The sequence below is a fragment of the Bicyclus anynana genome, chromosome 12 (genome assembly GCF_947172395.1).
Source record: "Bicyclus anynana chromosome 12, ilBicAnyn1.1, whole genome shotgun sequence".
Taxonomy (NCBI): Eukaryota; Metazoa; Arthropoda; class Insecta; order Lepidoptera; family Nymphalidae; genus Bicyclus; species Bicyclus anynana.
The window spans coordinates 15,041,450-15,059,877 of NC_069094.1; the positions used below are offsets into that span (position 1 = coordinate 15,041,450).

General features: G+C 37.3%; 1 protein-coding gene across 1 annotated transcript; it reads left to right on the forward strand.

The window, feature by feature from the left end:
- The first annotated feature begins 1,289 nt into the window (after nucleotides 1-1,289).
- On the forward strand, nucleotides 1,290-13,827 carry LOC112054015 (membrane alanyl aminopeptidase). The gene is made up of 14 exons (XM_052884814.1): nucleotides 1,290-1,840; nucleotides 2,554-2,715; nucleotides 3,699-4,028; nucleotides 4,969-5,152; nucleotides 5,876-6,114; nucleotides 6,473-6,662; nucleotides 7,377-7,566; nucleotides 8,352-8,452; nucleotides 9,131-9,307; nucleotides 9,637-9,818; nucleotides 10,008-10,175; nucleotides 10,835-10,981; nucleotides 12,126-12,189; nucleotides 13,034-13,827. The coding sequence occupies exons 1-14, from the start codon at nucleotides 1,290-1,292 to the stop codon at nucleotides 13,349-13,351; spliced, it is 3,003 nt and encodes a 1,000-aa protein (XP_052740774.1). The 3' UTR covers nucleotides 13,352-13,827.
- The last annotated feature ends 4,601 nt before the right edge of the window (nucleotides 13,828-18,428 follow it).

Genomic DNA, 18,428 nt, shown 5'->3' on the forward strand with positions numbered 1-18,428 from the left:
GCTTGTAAACTAAGTCTAGTTGAAATAAATAAATTTTGACTTGAAAATAAAACAAAAAAAATGATGAAGATTAATTATCTGAATAGTACACCGAATCACCGAGATACATAATAGGCCTGACACTTTTTACCAATAATAAACTTATATGTATAACCACCACTGGAGCAACAACGCAGAGTGTAGTATATTAGTTAAAAATAATTATTCACCTGACGTAAGAAGAAAATCCGACGAATTGTACTATTTTTTTCACCATTTTCCTCATTCGATACTTCCATTGTGAAGTGTTTTTGCGATGCTTGTGTTTAACTAGGCACATGTATTAATTATATGTGATAATAATAACCTTGAAGTACATCGAAGAGTCACGTTTTTAGTTATTCTCATATAAACTGTAACCAATAAAGGTGTTAGATATCGTTTTTTTTATACGTATGTACTATATCGACAGTAGTTTACATATTTATCTGTTTTTGGAGCCTACAACTACTGTCCTGATCATCGTATAAGAAAAACAGGACAAATTCGCGTAGAAAACGTTCTACAAAGGGATACGAATATAGTTTATTTTTTGAACAATGGCCTCATGAGAGCTCCTTAATTGTCCTAGTTTATAGCCAATTTTCATCTCTGTATCATTTGTATAATTTGGGCCCAAATTTGTATGGAACCTGAGTTTCTCCTTTCGGCTTAATGTAAAAAAAGACATGAGTAACACCATCAACTCTCAAATCATCTGAGTATCTCTTGAAAGAACAAAAATCTGGGTTTTGAGTGTTTCGACCCACCCAAAACGAACTTATAGTAGTTATTGGATCAGTGACTTATTCGGTAAAACTACAAAAAATCCTTTCTTTATAATAAATCAAAATCATCAAAAATATTTAGAATTCACATTTGTTAATTATTTTTGAAATGTGTGCATTTTATAACGTAGGTACTTGCCCATATCTTGATTATTTAATTGTCAATCAAATTGAAAATATACCAGTCTTAAATTGATATTATTATTGAATGAATCACACTAATTTAGACATTGTAACGATTCATTCATCAAACCGGTTCCATCATCATCATCATCATCATCATCATCATCATACCAGCCGATGGACGTCCACTGTAGGACATAGGCCTTTTGTAAGGGCTTCCAAACATCACGATACTGAGCCACCTGCATCCAGCAAATACCTGCTTGATGTCGTCCACCTGGTGGGGGGTCGACCAACACTGCGCTTTGTAGTCGCATATGTATAGGAAGATTAAATATATTATATTCTTTTTGTCTGCAGATGGCGGCGTTGCAACTGGTTATATTTTCCCTGGCGTGTCTCTACGTTTACGGCCTACCCAACCCACCAGTTACCAGGAACACGATCTTCTTAGATGAAAAACTTGAAGGCCAAATCTTCGAAAAAATCGACGCCTTCAGCGAACTTTCAACTGACGATATACAAAAACACCGGCTACCTACTACCACTAAGCCCATCTCTTACAATGTCTTCTGGATGGTTGACATGACTGCCCTGTCATTTTTTGGAAACGTCGCCATACTAATAGAAGCTACTCAAGCAAATGTCGATGAAATTGTTATACATGCTCACGACATGACCATTGGCGATGTGGTTTTGGAGTTTGTCAATGGAGCTACGGTTGCACAAACATATACTTTGGACCCTAATTATCACTTCTTGAGGATTAAGTTAACAAATGACGTCTTACAGTATAATAAAGATAGCCCTGTTCAATATACGTTGAAGATTGCCTTCAATAGTAAACTAAGAGATGACATGTACGGTATTTATCAGACTTGGTTCAGAAATAACCCCAATGAAGATGTAAGGTGAGATCGCTGTACTTATCCAATAATTAATATATCAAAACTAGCTGACGTCGCGCGGTTTCGTGGTTCCCGTTCCCGTGGAAATATGGGGATAATATATAGCCTATAGCCTTCCTCAATAAGTGGGCTATCTAACACTGAAAGAATTTTTCAAATCGGACCTGTAGTTCCTGAGATTATCGCGTTCAATCAAACAAACAAACTCTTCAGCTTTATAATATTAGTATAGATATAAAAAAACAAGACAATAAGTTAAACGAATAACCTTATTTTCTTTTGGTCTTTATTTTTCATTTCAGTCTGCCGGTATGGGATGTCAGACTTGCATAGATTAAAACGACCTCTGTATCATCTCTCATGCTAACACAATAATCTCTGTTTCCATTTTCTCTCTCCTCCTCAAAATTTCTGTACCAATTTTGCTGACAATGGTTCATCATTGTTGATCATAATTATATTTTAAACATTGTATCATCTTTGTAAACTTCTATAATGTAACCTGAAGCCCTAGCCATGTGGCACGTCGATTCGCTTTCTACAAACTCTAACGCTACGAAAACTAACAAAATGTATAGGAAAGACAGATACGATCGACAACTTGATCACGTCACCTGTCGATAGTGAATGTCATTCCCATACACTTTGTTGTTTAAGCGTTAGCGTTTGTAGAAAGAGAATCAGGCCCTGATTATATCTAGCGTGCAATTTTGTAGGTGGATGGCTTCTACTCAATTCCAAGCGACTGCTGCGCGCTTCGCTTTCCCGTGTTACGACGAGCCTAGCTTCAAAGCCACATTTGACGTCACAATACGACGACCAAATACACACAGAAGTTGGTTCTGCACTACTATTGTGGACACAGGGAACCCAATACCGTAAGTATTCTGTAAAAAAAAAACAAAATTTTTACTCGTAAATCCCATGTAAATGTATAAACTCTACTTACGTAAACCTATAATATAAGATATTATATAGAAAACATTTTTAAAAGGTACCAGGTAGGTGCCAGAGTAAAATCTATCTGAATTTCATATTTCAGCCAAATCAATTCAGTAGTTGCGGCGCTGCCGCGGATCCCTGAAAAACGCCCCATACAAAAAGGCACGATTTAGTGACGTCGTTAGCTCGCTGATTTGTAAAGGCGTTCAAACAAAATTACTTATATCTTTGTTATTTGTGCGTTTATGTTTATAGTTCATTTATTGAAAAATGTCACATTTGATGTAAGGAAGCTAAAACTGTATGAATTTTCATCTAATTACGATAAAAAAAATTTAATAGATTTTGAAATTTTATAATCTTATTTATTTTGCACATATTCAGAAAATCTTTGCTTTTTATGTATAAATTAGTTAACATTGGCCTTATTTACCCGAATATATCATAAAAATCAATATATTCAAACCTAGTCATCGCCCCCATTATAGTATAATGTTTTGCAAAATGGCGACTGCCGTGACGTTATACTCCGCGCCACGAAACAAGTCTCGTAGACGCGGCTAATGCCTTAATGGCGTTCATCGTCCTGGCGCGGATTCTAAAGCTTGGCAAGTTCGTTTATGACACTCCCATGATATCCGGGCGACGGGGGAAAGTACTGCGCGGGTATGAAGTCGAGTGCGCGAGGCATCGCTACCCCCTCCCGGCCCGCGTGGACCATCGGGAGTATTACGAACGAATTTGCCAAGCTATAGTTGACACCAGGTCAGGAAAATTTGTGGCAATTTCAGAGTCCTTTTCATGAAAAAAGCCATGACATTAGCGCCGCGTTTGGGAGACTTCTTTCATGAAAAGAACTATCCGACTACGTAGCACATTTTCTCCGACTACCCTCTTCAGCAGTGTTTTGTTGTTGCAGGAACTACACTGATGACATATACGCTACTACGCCAATCATGTCCACCTACTTGCTGGCGCTCATTGTAGCGGATTACGAATCTCTGAAAGAGTCAGTGAACGCTAAGAATTATTACGAAGTGATCGCGAGGCCAGGGGCTCTCAACCTTACTGACCCGAACAACCTCGGGAGGTATGCCCTGGACACCGGGAGGAAACTGACAGAAGTTATGAATGTGCACACAGATATCAACTACTTTGATATGCACGAGAACCTTGTTAAGATGACTCACGCCGCTGTCCCAGATTTCTCAGCTGGCGCTATGGAGAACTGGGGATTGATTACTTACAGGTATTCATCAGTACACTTTGTACCATTTAAGGCAATAATCATTTTATATTAAAGATATGTTACGTGCCTTCAAAATCACCGCAAAAAGTGATCCGAATTTAGATACTCCACTGAGCCCAACAATTTTGTGTTTACTTTTTTTTTTGATTAGATCAACCCATAATCGGCTTACTGTTGAACTCGAGTCTCCTCTCAGAATGAGAGGGGTTAAGCCAATAGTCCATCATACTGGCCCAATGCGGATTGGCAGGTGTAGTCACGTAGAGAATTGAGAAAATTCTCAGGTATGCAGGTTTCCTCACGATGTTTTCCTTCACCGTTTGAGATACGTGATACGTTAAACGTGATATCTTTAGTATAAAATATCATAAACTGGTATAAATAAAATAAAGAAAAGTGCATATTAACGCCTGTTTATATTGAATTTGCAAATATTCAATTGAGCTTCAATAAATTAACGCGAAAGAGGCCGATATCATCACTAGTGGTGGTGATTCGATCCCCGCCCGATGGACTATTGTCGTACTCACTCGTAATACAGTCTTCATACAGTCCGACTAATTGTAAGGGACTGGAAATTGGTCATATTTCAAAAACATGGTCACTATAATATTAAATTCAGACTAGCGTATTTTTTGCGCGTATACGGTCGTTTCAGCAAACGCGCTTACACGCGCGCTACATTACGCGCTTCAAAAAACTGGTCTCGCTTATACAAACATATTTCGGTGTACTCGTATTCGCTAGAAACGGTGGTGTCGTGTCAGTATCAACTTATCATATACAAGCTTAGCTAGAAGCGCGAAACGCTTGCACGAGTTGAGCGTGTGCTAAAAGGCGCGCATATACGTGCCTTGCTTTTCCAAAAACAAGCTCATACGCGCATGTAAAACGCTAGTCTGAAACTTCTCTTAATAACATTACTTGTTAACTTTCTTAGGGAGGCATACCTCATGTACGATGCGAACAACTCCAACGACCACAGCAAACAGATCATTGCGTATATACTGTCGCATGAAATCGCTCACATGTGGTTCGGCAACTTGGTCACCTGCGACTTCTGGGACAACCTGTGGCTCAACGAGGGCTTCGCTAGATACTACCAGTACTACCTCACTCACGAGGTGCGTACTATTTTTATCTATACTAATATTATAAAGCTGAAAGTTTGTTTGTTTGATTGAACGCGCTAATCTCAGGAACTACTGGTCGAAATGGTGATTTGAAAAATTCTTTTAGTGTTAGATAGCCCATTTATCAAGGAAGGCTATAGGCTATATTTTATACCCGTCTTCCTACTAGAACGCGCGGCGCGGAGTAGTGCTTAATAAACGTGGAAATACGGGAATAAAGTATGGCCTATGTTAGTCGGCGGTAATCGCTAAAGCGTAACAAACAAATAAACTCACATTTTTAGTCAGTTTTACTTTCGGTCTTAAGTCTGTATTGGACTTAAGTAAAAACAATTGTTTTATATGGATCAAGTAATAAATTGGACATTTTTTATAATCGGCCAGGCAATAACAAATTGCGTTTGGAGAAGTAAATTATTATGATGATGATCATCGATCGTCGTTTAACATAGAAATGGAACCGATTTCAAATACGTATATCAGTTATTTTTATTTAAACACAAAATACTAAATTTCGTTAGAATTAAATGAGACCAATTTAGAAGTCAAAAAAAAACAAAAGAATTTTCAAAATTGGTTAATAAATGAAGAAGTTATGAGATAACAGAAATAAACAAAACATACGCGTCAATCAATCAATCAATCAATTAATTTATTTTGAGATGAATTTAGAACTTCCTCCTTTTTTGAAGTCGGTAAATAATTTACTTGCAGGTAGAGGAAGAAATGGGTTTCTCAACGCGCTTCATACCTGAACAAGTCCACACATCGCTGTTGTTCGACTCGTCAGAAAACGCGCACGCTCTGACCCACCCAGTGGGCAGCGCGGCGTCAGTTCGGAACATGTTTTCCACCATATCCTACAACAAGGGCGCCGCGGTCATCAGGATGACGGAACACCTCCTCGGTACGAAGGTCCATGAAGCTGGACTCCGGAATTACTTGAAAGACAGGTATCATCAACCTTTTTACAACAGTCCCTTTTTTTCTTATGACATACCTTTATATTCTAGTGGTGATAATAGACAAAGTATCGTTTAATGGCGGCGGAGTTGTTTCTCATCTCTTTGGTCTCAAAGCAATGCAAGAGATAGCGGCATTTCTATTTGGATGTCCCTACAGAGCACGTCCTATGTATGTCCTGCAGTGGACGTCCATCGGCTAATATTATGATGATGAAAGGATGATGATGATATTAGGTGGCTAATAGACCAAAGTAAGTGAATAGGTCAGCTTAACCATTTGATAAATCAACGAATAAGATAATCATTGATTGTGTAATCAACTACTAACTCTTGATACTCATTTTAGGAGCTTCCAGACTGCGAAGCCTATTCATCTTTTCCAAGCCCTTCAAGATGCAGCTGTTGCTTCTGGAGCGATATCGCAATACAGCAACTTTTCAGTGGTCGACTACTACAAAACTTGGACAGAACAAAATGGCCACCCACTTGTGTTTGTTGATGTAAATCACCGAACGGGACAAATGATTGTAACTCAGGTATTTTGGTCAAATATTATCTTATTATAGTTGCCATTATTATGAGTCTTATAGGAAAAGTGATGTGGAGCTTAAACTCACGAGGCTGTTCCAATACGAGTTGGTGGGCTTAGGGTGGTAATGTTAAATACATTATCGACCACTGTTCGGTGTTAGTGATAATGACTGGGACCGACTCAGGCGCTTAACTCCACCAACTTACCAACTTCGGGTTGAGATTTCTAAACTGAAAATTTCTTGGAAGAAAGAAAAATCCAGTATCCTTAAGCGCCACCCAAGATTCGAACCCAGGACCTCGTGATCGTCTGATGAGGCAGTTCTATAGTTGTACTGTAATTAAATATTTTCATGGAATATTGGTTTGTTTCGCAACTTCTAGCTGGCCGTTAGATTTGCTTTCTTTCTCTGACCTTCCTTGACATTTAGTAGAGTCTAATGCTCTCTGGTCTCAAACCAAGCCAACTTGAACTAACTGTGTGTGTATATGTGTGTAATTTGTGTGAACCTGTCTGTTCCTTTTCACGACAAAAAAGTGATTCGGATGAAATTTAGTACAGAGTTCATGTTTCATCAGAATCAGCTTACCTTGGACCTTGATACAAAGACTACTTTTTAACGCGGGACAATCTATGGTTCCCGCGGGATTTGCAAAAAACCATTTCAAGCGAACGGTGCCGCGGACGTCTGATACTTTCAATATAAGTGCTTTTCCAGAGGCGCTTCAGTATCAACACAGGCTACGCTACCAGGAACTTGAGATACATCATACCGATAACATTTTACTCTGCGGTAAACCCTGACCACAGTGACACCAAGCCTTCGCATATCCTCACTGAGACATCGACTGTTATCAACCGAGGATCAGTTGGCGACCACTGGGTAATATTTAACAAACAACAAACAGGTAATAGAGTATTTATTATATTTCATTAATCTATTAAATAGGCATAAGTTTATAAAATAAACTAAATCTAAAAATAAATGAAAACTACGACCTAAAAATATTTATCATGCAACCCTTGGTAGGATGCCCATCACACAGGCAGCTTTTCCGCATTGAATGCGATTGAAATGTGTTGCGTGAGAAAGCTGCCTGCCCGAAGGTCGCCTGTTGCATTTACGGCATTTGCCAGTATCTTGTGGAAAGTCTGACACAGACCTAGTGTCTCAACGTCAAACGGGATGAATTCATATTGGGCGCCGAGACACATTTATATACGAGTAAAGAATGAAAAAGGTGGAAACAAAGGTGAAAGATGCTATTTTATTGTAAAATAGTTGTTCTAATTCTAAAGCCATTTTTTTATTCATTGTCAATTTTATTCCTTGACTGCATCGTCTTTAACGTATAACATACGCCTGGGAAGCACTCTTGCAAGAGGTACATGCTTTTTCTGCCGATACCTCTGACGATTTCCGAGCGGCATCTTAAATAGCCGATTGGTTAATAACTAGCTACAGCCGGACGTGTTTTAACTGCCTTCCATTCTGTGCTAATCTATAAAACATTTACGGCGTTTTATACATGCGTTAGGATTTAAACCTCAAATTTCTTCAAAGTAAAATGAACTCTAATCGTTAGTGATTAGGTCCACTTTACAATGAAGAAAATTTAGGTATAAATTTCAATCAATGTTTATGAAGATGAGAAATACTGATCTATCCTCTTTCATGAAATTACACTTGTAGGTTTCTACCGTGTAAACTATGACGACTACACGTGGGATCTGATCATCATTGCTTTGCGCGGACCCTCCAGGAAAGACATTCATGAATTCAACAGAGCTCAGGTCAGTTGTTACATAAGTATCATCAATATACTTTATTCGAATAAATCTTTTTCCTTACGATTTTGATGAAATAAACCCTATATTTGCTTCAGAGTTTGTCTAAACCAGAGAATCTTGCGATCAACAATTCCGGTTGACAGGAAACGTTGATCATGTGTTTCTCTGTTTTTCCAGTAATTCCATAATTAAACAGTAATTTTATAACAAAATTTGGAACTCATTTTTAAATGTAAGTGTAAGTTTAATGTGCAACAGAGCACCCATTTTAGAGATATTTTCAGTTAATTATCAATAGAAATTGTTACAATCCTGATAATTTAACCAATTTTACAAAACATTTATTTGTTACAAATTTAAGCTAGAGGTACATACTTATTTGGTCCTTTTGCCATGGAGACCCTTGGGCTATTGAGTAGTAGTACCAAAAAAACCCTACGAACTTTTTCATCGGGGTTAGCTGCCTCGATTTATGATAGAAGTGCTTCACAGCTTGCCACCATTTCACGTGAAATGGTGGCAAGCTGTGAAGCCATGGTAGAACTTAAGCTAAGTTGTTCTAATAACTATATAGTTATTAAGCTAAGTTAAGTTATCCTAATATCTCAATAGTTATTAGGATAAATTAGCTTAAGTTACCATTGTATCCTAACTTAAACCTCTAGTATCTAATGCTTTCAGATTGTAAATGACGTATTCCAATTCGCTCGCGCCGGCCTTATGACCTACAATAGAGCCTTCAACATCCTCTCCTTCCTCAAAGACGAGACAGATTATACTCCATGGGTGGCTGCGGTTACCGGCTTCAGTTGGCTTCAGAACAGGCTTGCTGGCACTGTTTACCAATCACAATTAGAGGTATTACCTTACAATTTACATTAATTTATACTTTTACAGAAATTACTTGGAAGAAATATCTTACCAAATTTGGTTAAAATCCATCCAACCTGTTTTGGATGTTTGAGTAAGATCATGACTTTCAAATTGAAGCGACGAAGTTAGAGTGGACGTTTCTCTTTATGATAAAATTAAAAATTAGGAAATACGCAGAATAACCAAACCGATTGAGATAGCTCAACAAGTCGTGAAACTAAAGTGGCAATGAAAATTTATTATAAAAAAGAAGAGCTCAGTAAGGACTGACCTAAAAATGATGATGAATACTTAACTATGTATTCAATTTCCAGAATTTGATAATACAATGGGCAGCAAAGGTGATGGAAGAATTAAAGTACAGTCCTACTTCCGACGAAAGCTTCATGAGGTCATACCTGAGGTATCAGCTGGCGCCCTTGATGTGCAGATTGAAGGTAGACGCTTGTCTCCAATCTGCTAAATCTCAGTTCGAGGAACTCCAATACGGCAAAGAGTAAGTATTCAATTATTGTTGGTTAACTATCTATACTTATAATAAAAGTATAACAGGACAAATTCTGTACATTGAAGATATTCTGAAAATTGAAGTTAGAGTAAAAATTGGTATGTGTTTTACCAGAAAAACACTAAAAATAATGTGATTATTGAAGATCAAGATTTTTAAAAATTTCATTAATTTCAGGGTCACAGTAAATAGCCGTAGCTGGGTATACTGCAACGCCCTTCGCCAAGGAGGAAAGTCAGAATTCGACTTTCTATGGGACCGTTATCTCAACGAAAACGTTTACACAGAGAAGATTCTGATCCTGCAAAACATTGGTTGCACCCCAGACGCTACGTCACTTAATTCGTAAGTTTTTCTATAAGAGAACAAAAAAAATTACATGTCTAAAATTGGGCTCATATTGGAACAAATTTTAGAACGATACAGAAATGAAAAATGTATTAAAAATCTTGTATATTTTACTAGATTACTCCATTAGAATCTTAGGCGACAGATTATTCGCCAACAGGGAAAATAAGCTGATTTTATTAATTTTACACAGCTTTGCAAATGCATATCGTAGTGATTGATTATACTTTCATGCGTATTGTCATTGGTTATCAATTTTTTTTTATTCTTTACAAGTAAGGCCTTGACCACAATCTTACCTGATGGTAAGCGACGATGCAATCTAATTTGGAAGCGGACTAACTGGTTAGAAGTAGGATGAAAATCCACACCCCCTTTTCACTTAGCATTACGCCTTTGCTGGTAGGGTGGTAACTAGCCACGACCGAATCCTCACACCAGCCAGACCTGTACCAATTAAGAAAACCTCAATCAGCCCAGCCGAGGATCAAAACCAGGACCTCCGTCTTGTAAATCCACGCCACATACGGAGGCCGTAAATAACATTAATAATAGTTTGGATTACGCAATACTAATGCATTTACGCAAGCATCGGTGACAAACAGAAACTTAAGCCGCTTATAAAAAGACTTTCTTAATGTTTAATTATTCAACAGGTTCCTTACCAGTATCCTTAAGAACAATACGGAGATCCGGCCTCAAGACTACAGCTCGGCCTTCAACAGTGCTTTGACTGGTAACGAAGGAAACACGAAAATAGTCCTGGAGTATATCCAAAACAATGTAGAGGAGGTTCTGAAGGTGTAAGTATATGACATCACTTCCGACGGCTTTATAGTCTAGTTAATTATAACTATTATTAACTGCCTCATTGGTCCCGTGATTAGCTAGTTCAGCTACGAACAATGAGGGTTAGAATCCCGCGTCAGATTAACAAAAAAAAATAGGATATTCGAATTTTTCTTACAACAAAAATTATAATAGCAGACTGGAGTTAGCGGTGTTAGTAAACCCCCGTGCCTCGGAGAGCACGTAAAGCCGTCAGTCCGCGCTCAATTGTGAGCCGAAAATGATGATTGATTGTGATGATTTCCTCCTCATCCAGAACGATAGGGATGGCGTTATTGCAATTTCGTCCGTAGCAAAATGAACATAAGATAGTTCACTTGAGCCCGACCCTTCTGCAAGAGCACGAAGATAAGCAACCTTTCTTGTTCATTTTAAGCAGGGTCTGATAAGCGAGCTATGCGACCATTGTGGTAGGCATGAGATTTTGCTCGCTGGTCTCCAATCCCCAGTCACACGGCTCCTTTTAAACCCCTAACCAATTTTGTAGTCGGTGGTAAGTTCTCAACGAATGAGGAGGAGGCGAAAAAGGTTCACTTTGACCGTTACTGCCGATTTGACAAATGCCTAGTATCGCCTCATCTCCTCTGTAGAGGTTCATGAAGATCTTCTCGCCAGCATTTCCAACGACTTCCTTTTTGGAGTTTAGTTCATCATTTTTAGAGTTTTTTTTGAATCAAAGAAAACGTTGGCGAGATCTATCCAGTCGGGGTTTTTTTCGAGGATGTTACACCACTTCATCTTGCCTAGAAAAGATGTTGCTAATGATGATTATGGTAGCCCAGTGGTTAGAACGACTGTCTGATTTAGATGGCGTAGACTTGAATCCGGTCCGGGGCATGCATCCAACTTTTCAGTAACATTAATTTTAAGAAATTAAATATCACGTGTCTGAACGGTGAAGGAAAAACATCACGAGAAAACCTGCATACCAGAGAAACGTCTCAATTCTCTACGTGTGTGAAGTCTGCCAATCCGCATTGGGCCAGCGGCACTATTGACTTAACCCCTCTCTTTCTGAAAGGAGACTCGAGCTCAACAGTAAGCCGAATATGGGAATAAATATGATGAACCATTATTTATCGAGCAATTAATTTCCAGACTCCAAACATCAGCCCTGACAAACACTATTGCAAGATTGCGTACAAATGCGGACTTAGAATTGGTAAGTTGTTGTTTGCATTAATTTTTAGTGGTAGTAGAGTTTTGGTGACAGAGCTAGTTCGGGGATGTACTTGTACCTAATGCACGAATAACTGAATCGCTGATCCAGTTGTAAGCCTTCACGAGGCTCGGGGTTCGAATCCTAGGTCGGGTCATCAAAATACCTACAGAGCTTTTTTTATATCTGATAAGCTCGCTTTTGACCACAATTTCACCTGGTGGTAAGTGTAGATGTGGCCTAAGGTGGAACGCGCTTGGTTAGATATATATTTTTTTATAAAAATAGAACATAGAACATTGGTAATTTAATACGTAATGTTTAACAAAAATCAGCTCCTGTTGCCAAGTGGCACATCGATTCTCTTTCTACGATAGCAAACGCTTCGAAAACTAGAAAAATGTATGGAAATGACAGATCTTGATCACGTGACCTATCAATAGCAAATGGCATTCCCATACATTTTTCTAGTTTTCCAACCGTTTTCCAAGTTTTTTTTAATTAATTTTATTGTTAAGACTTAACAATTATTTAAAATATCTATACTCTCGCCAAACTATATTTGTTTGTTGGCTCATTATCTTAATTATTATTATAAAGTAATTGCTAATTCTAATTTTAATAAGATACTTAAAACTAAGGTAATTGTAAAATCCGAAATAAAAAATATTAATTGGATTCTTTTATAAAGTAGGTCAAAAATGGCTTGCGTTTTATACCCCCATTTCTAATTTCTTTGTTGATAAACATTGCACATCGAGTTTGATTTTAGTATAGGTTACTATATTTTCAAATATTAAGTACAAAAATATTACAATATTTTTCTTACCAAATTTATTCGTTACAGTTCCAAACATGGGCGACAAACAACAAACAATTGCTAGGAGACGATGTGTATGAGTCTGTAACAAACAGCGTCAGATCAACACAAGCCAGCATCCAGTGGCATACAACAATCCAGAAGGACTTGGAAGAATACTTCCTGAACGAAGATGTTGTTATCAACACCAGTTCAACAACATCTGCACCAGTGACCGTGCCGAGTACAGTAACTGCACCGCCTTTGGTAGAGCCGTCAACTCCCAGTATACCAGATTCAGCGATAACATCAACTCTTTCTGTAATCGCCTTAACAGTTGCTTTTATTGTTAATTTTATTGTATAAGTTTTAAATAGAAATATCTATTTTATTTCTGGTAAAAATAATTCCCATAGTCAGCTCAGTGCTTAAAGAACTTCGTTGAAACAAAGTATTTGCTATTATTGTGACCTCAGACTAATAAAATAAGGACCTGCCTAGATGTTACTCTTCTGTCAAAATATTTGATCATAGCTGTAATCTTGTTCCTAGTATATAGAGCCCCGTAAAAATACCCTTTTATGTAGTTGAATGGTGTAAAAAACTGTCAACGACTTCTAGTTCAGTATAAGATATATAGTATATTATACCTAATCTAAGCACGTTTTCTTCAAAAGAAAGACGGATAATTTTGTTCGTGAGATTGGGTACGATACTAGTCCTTATGAAATTAATCTGAGATTGTGAATGATGACGTAGAGTTACTATTAAGTGCCTTTTAATAAATGAATGTAATTATAATAAATTAAAATGAATGTAAATAAATATCTATTTTTTATAATTATCCGTACTTAATTTATTTATTTAATTTAATAAATCACTTTTCTAATAATAAATTTGTTTTAGTACAACCTATGTACATATCCTTAATAAACAATAAATTAATTTATAACACATTTGCTTGTTTATTTCACCAATTTCAATGTCGTAATGTATCTCATTACGCACATGTGCCGTAACTTAACATCCGTCTAAAAATGAACGGTACTTTTTTAAATGTTGGTAAAGAGTTTTTATGTCAGTAAAGTGCTCAATATTTTATGAATAAAATTAGCTTAAGTGAGATAAAATAACTAAAAAAACATTCAATTCTTTCATTTTAAAAATTTTGACAATAAATATCAACCATTTATCGGAAACAGAAACACAAAAATATATTCTTTTTTATTGACAAAGAATACAATAAGGAACTTAAACTAACTTATCCTAATAACTATACAAATTATGCCCACGTGGAATGGTGCCAAGAATAATGGCTGCAGTTCCGCGCTGGACAGCCAGACTGATCCTTTACACAAAAAATGAGCCAGCCCTTCTGTCACCAGTCGAGGCAACAAGCCGCGGTGAAATTATTCGGTAAAATATTAATTTACTTTATTATTATGTTTTGGTGTATTTGCTTAAAAAAACGCACGCATTTCCCTATCTATGTCAAAAATGACAAGCGTATCAAAATGTCATCATAAGGAAAACAAAGATGTAAATTCAATTTCAGAAAGTGTGTCCAAAGTGTGTTTCCTCGCAAATGTCGTATGACATACGTGGGCTTTGATAATTACAGCATCTGCTTCCTTACTATAGCTCTCGCCTTTGGCTCGAGCTGCAATATCGCCTCGGCTGTAATTTTCAACTTGCCGTACTTATATCATAATGTACTATTACGTACCTATTTATAATTTTCATAGAGACTCAAATTGGGTCAATATGTTAATCAGTCCTACCAGCAAAGAGGAACAGCGTCAAAATGAGTGTAATAAAATCATGATCAATTTTGACGGCCTCCGTGGCGCAGTGGTATGCGCGGTGGATTTACAAGACGGAGGTCCTGGGTTCGATCCCCGGCTGGGCAGATTGAGATTTTCTTAATTTGTCCAGGTCTGGCTGGTGAGAGGCTTCGGCCGTGGCCAGTTACCACCCTACCGGCAAAGACGTACCGCCAAGCGATTTAGCGTTCCGGTACGATGCCGTGTAGAAACCGAAAGGGGTGTGGATTTTCATCCTTCTCCTAACAAGTTAGCCCGCTTCCATCTTAGACTGCATCATCACTTACCATCAAGTGAGATTGTAGTCAAGGGCTAACTTGTAAAGAATAAAAAAAAAAAAAAAAAAATGACGAATGTACCATAATAGACTAAGCTAGTCTACACTAAGCCATATTCGATAGCCCAGTAGAGAGCCGTGATAGCCTCTGCCTCCGATTGAGATGGAGGGTGTGGGTTCGAATCCGGTCCGGGGCATGCACCTCCAACTTTTCAGTTGTGTGCATCATAAGAAATTAAATATCACGTGTCTCAAACGGTAAAGGAAAAACATCGTCAGGAAACCTGCTTACCAGAGAATTTTCTTAATTCTCGTGTGTGAAGTCTACCAATTCACATTGGGCCAGCGTGGTGGACTATTGGCCTTACTTCTCTCACTCTGAGAGGAGACTTGAGCTCAGCAGTGAGCCGAATATGGGTTGATGATGATGATGATGATGATGATGATGCATTCCCAAGTATATGTTCACACGTCAGCGTTTTTTAATCACGACGCTATTTTTCGAGCAGTGTTGCATTTTCAATTTTAAGTGTTGGCAATAGACATTAATTTAACTACATACTATATCTAAACGCTTTTTTAACGTCCGTTAAAAAAGCTCTTGTGCAAATAAGGGCTAACACTTTGCATGAAACAAATAAACTAAAATAATTGAACCGATTTAAAAAAAATCTTTCACCAATAAAAGGCTACATTATCAGTGAGTAACATGGGCTATATTTTTTTATTCCCTCATTTTTACGGGAACGAGAACTTCGCGGATGAAACGCGAGGCTTTCCTCGTTAGTGAGAAAATCGGAAGTGCTACAATATGATCTTCAGTATTTAGCAACCCATATTCGGCTCACTGTTGAGCACGAGTCTCCTCTCAGAGTTAGAAGCCTTAGTCTTCCACGCTGGCCAACTGCGGATTGGCAGACTTCACACGTAGAAACACATAGAATTGAAAAAAATTCTCAAGTAGGTTTCCTTCACCGTTTGAGACACGTGATATTTAATTTCTTAAAATGCACACAACTGAAAGTTGGAGGTGCATGTCCCGGTCCGGGTTCGAACTCCTTCGGAATCGGAGGCAGAGGTCATATCCACTGGGTTATCACGGCACCATCTTATCGGCATAGCATCCGTTGAGACCGCAGTTATGAGTTAATTTCTCAATTAATAAAAATATTTAATTTTAGAGCAAGTGTACATTATGAAATAAGACTTTATTAAGCAACAATTCCTTACGATCATCGATCGTAGATCGTTAGATGGGCCTCAAAGCGTTGAGTACGTCATCACTCGTAACACATTTCTCTTTATTCATGTTGTGGTTTGTGTTTTTACACTGCCAAAATGAACACGAAGGCATAATTAAGGGATTAAAATAAAAAAAAAAAACAGTAACTATTTTTTTAAGTCCACGTTCACGTTCACTCACAGCATGCGCTTGTTACGTATTATGATAAAGATGTGCGTGCACGTCTTTTTGTAATGACATAAAATTGTGCGTTCCTTAGTATGGAAGGGCCTATCTAACGATTTATATCGATGCTTACGATCACAAACACCTTTTTGGAATGCATTTCCCATCTCAGACTATATTTACGACTACCTACCGCAATTGTCAAAGGGGGCTAACGTAAAAAATTAAATATTATTCTTCTAACCACTACAAGTGCTAAGCATTGGAGGAGGTGCTACAAATAAAGGTGCATTTTGACAAAATATAAAAATGTTGTATGCGCGCAGTGGTATGCGCGGTGGAATTTCTAGACGGAGATCCTGAGTTCGATCCCCGGTTAGACCGATTGAGGTTTTATTAATTAGTCCAGGTCTGGCTGGTGGGAGGCTTCGGCCGCGGCTAGTTACCACCCTACCGACAAAGACGTACCGCCAAGCGATTTAGCGTTCCAGTACGATGTCGTGTAGAAACCGAAAAGGGGTGTGGATTTTCATCCTCATCCTTACAAGTTAGCCCGCTTCCATCTTAGACTGCATCATCACTTTCACCTTCTTATTGTTAATATAAAAAACAGAAGGCCAAGAAAATAAAGTAAGTTAAGAAATAAATAAATAAATAAATAAATAAATAAATAAATAAATAAATAAATAAATAAATAAATAAATAAATAAATAAATAAATAAATAAATAAATAAATAAATAAATAAATAAATAAATAAATAAATAAATAAATAAATAAATAAATAAATAAATAAATAAATAAATAAATAAATAAATAAATAAATAAATAAATAAATAAATAAATAAATAAATAAATAAATAAATAAATAAATAAATAAATAAATAAATAAATAAATAAATAAATAAATAAATAAATAAATAAATAAATAAAGTAGACTGTCTCAAATGGATCCTATAATTTTCTAAAGTTCCTAAATATCAGGCAGGTTGGTATTCACTGAAATAATAGCACGTGCATTAATCACTAATCTTTATGATTAGTTGATTTATTGATGGAATTTCAATGTTAAAGATAGCATACAAGCGCGCTATCTTTATAGATAACTTTGTTCTGTCGCAATTCCCGAAATTTTTTTATCATAAAACACCAATAAAACGACTTGGCGTGACATTAATAGGGCAATAGATAAAATTTGCAAACTAGCATAGGCAATAGATACAGGACAGATGGACAAATAAGATAAATATAAACTTAGACGACGATTATCTTGAAGGTCATGAAATTGTTAATTACACTCTCGATCGTCGTCATCAACCCATATTCGGCTCACTGCTGAGCTCGAGTCTCCTCTCAGAATGAGAGGGGTTAGGCCAATAGTCCACCACGCTGGCCCAATGCGGATTGGCAGACTTAACACACGCAGAGAATTAAGATAATTCTCTGCTATGCAGGTTCCCTCACGATGTTTTCCTTCACCGATTGAGACGCGTGATATTTAATTTCTTAAAATGCACACAACTGAAAAGTTGGAGGTGCATGCCCTGAACCGGATTCGAACCCACACCCTCCGGAATCGAAGGCAGAGGTCATATCCACTGGGCTATCACGGCTTCACACTCTCGATCAAGTTATCAATATTCTCTTTCAGTGCGCTTTCATTCGCCCACTCGAGTATATTTGCAGACATTTGGTTATTTTTCCCCACTTTCACCCACCACAACTTTTAAACGGCTCAACCGATTTTCATAAATCATGTCTAAGAACACTCGCACATAAGTAACCTTTAATACAAAAAAAGAAACTAAATTAAAATCCCTTTGCACAGAAAGACAGACGTCAAAGTTATAACACCCCTCTTTTTGCATCGGAATTTAATCTATACTAATATTATAAAGCTGAAGAGTTTATTTGTTTGTTTGTTTGATTGAACGCGA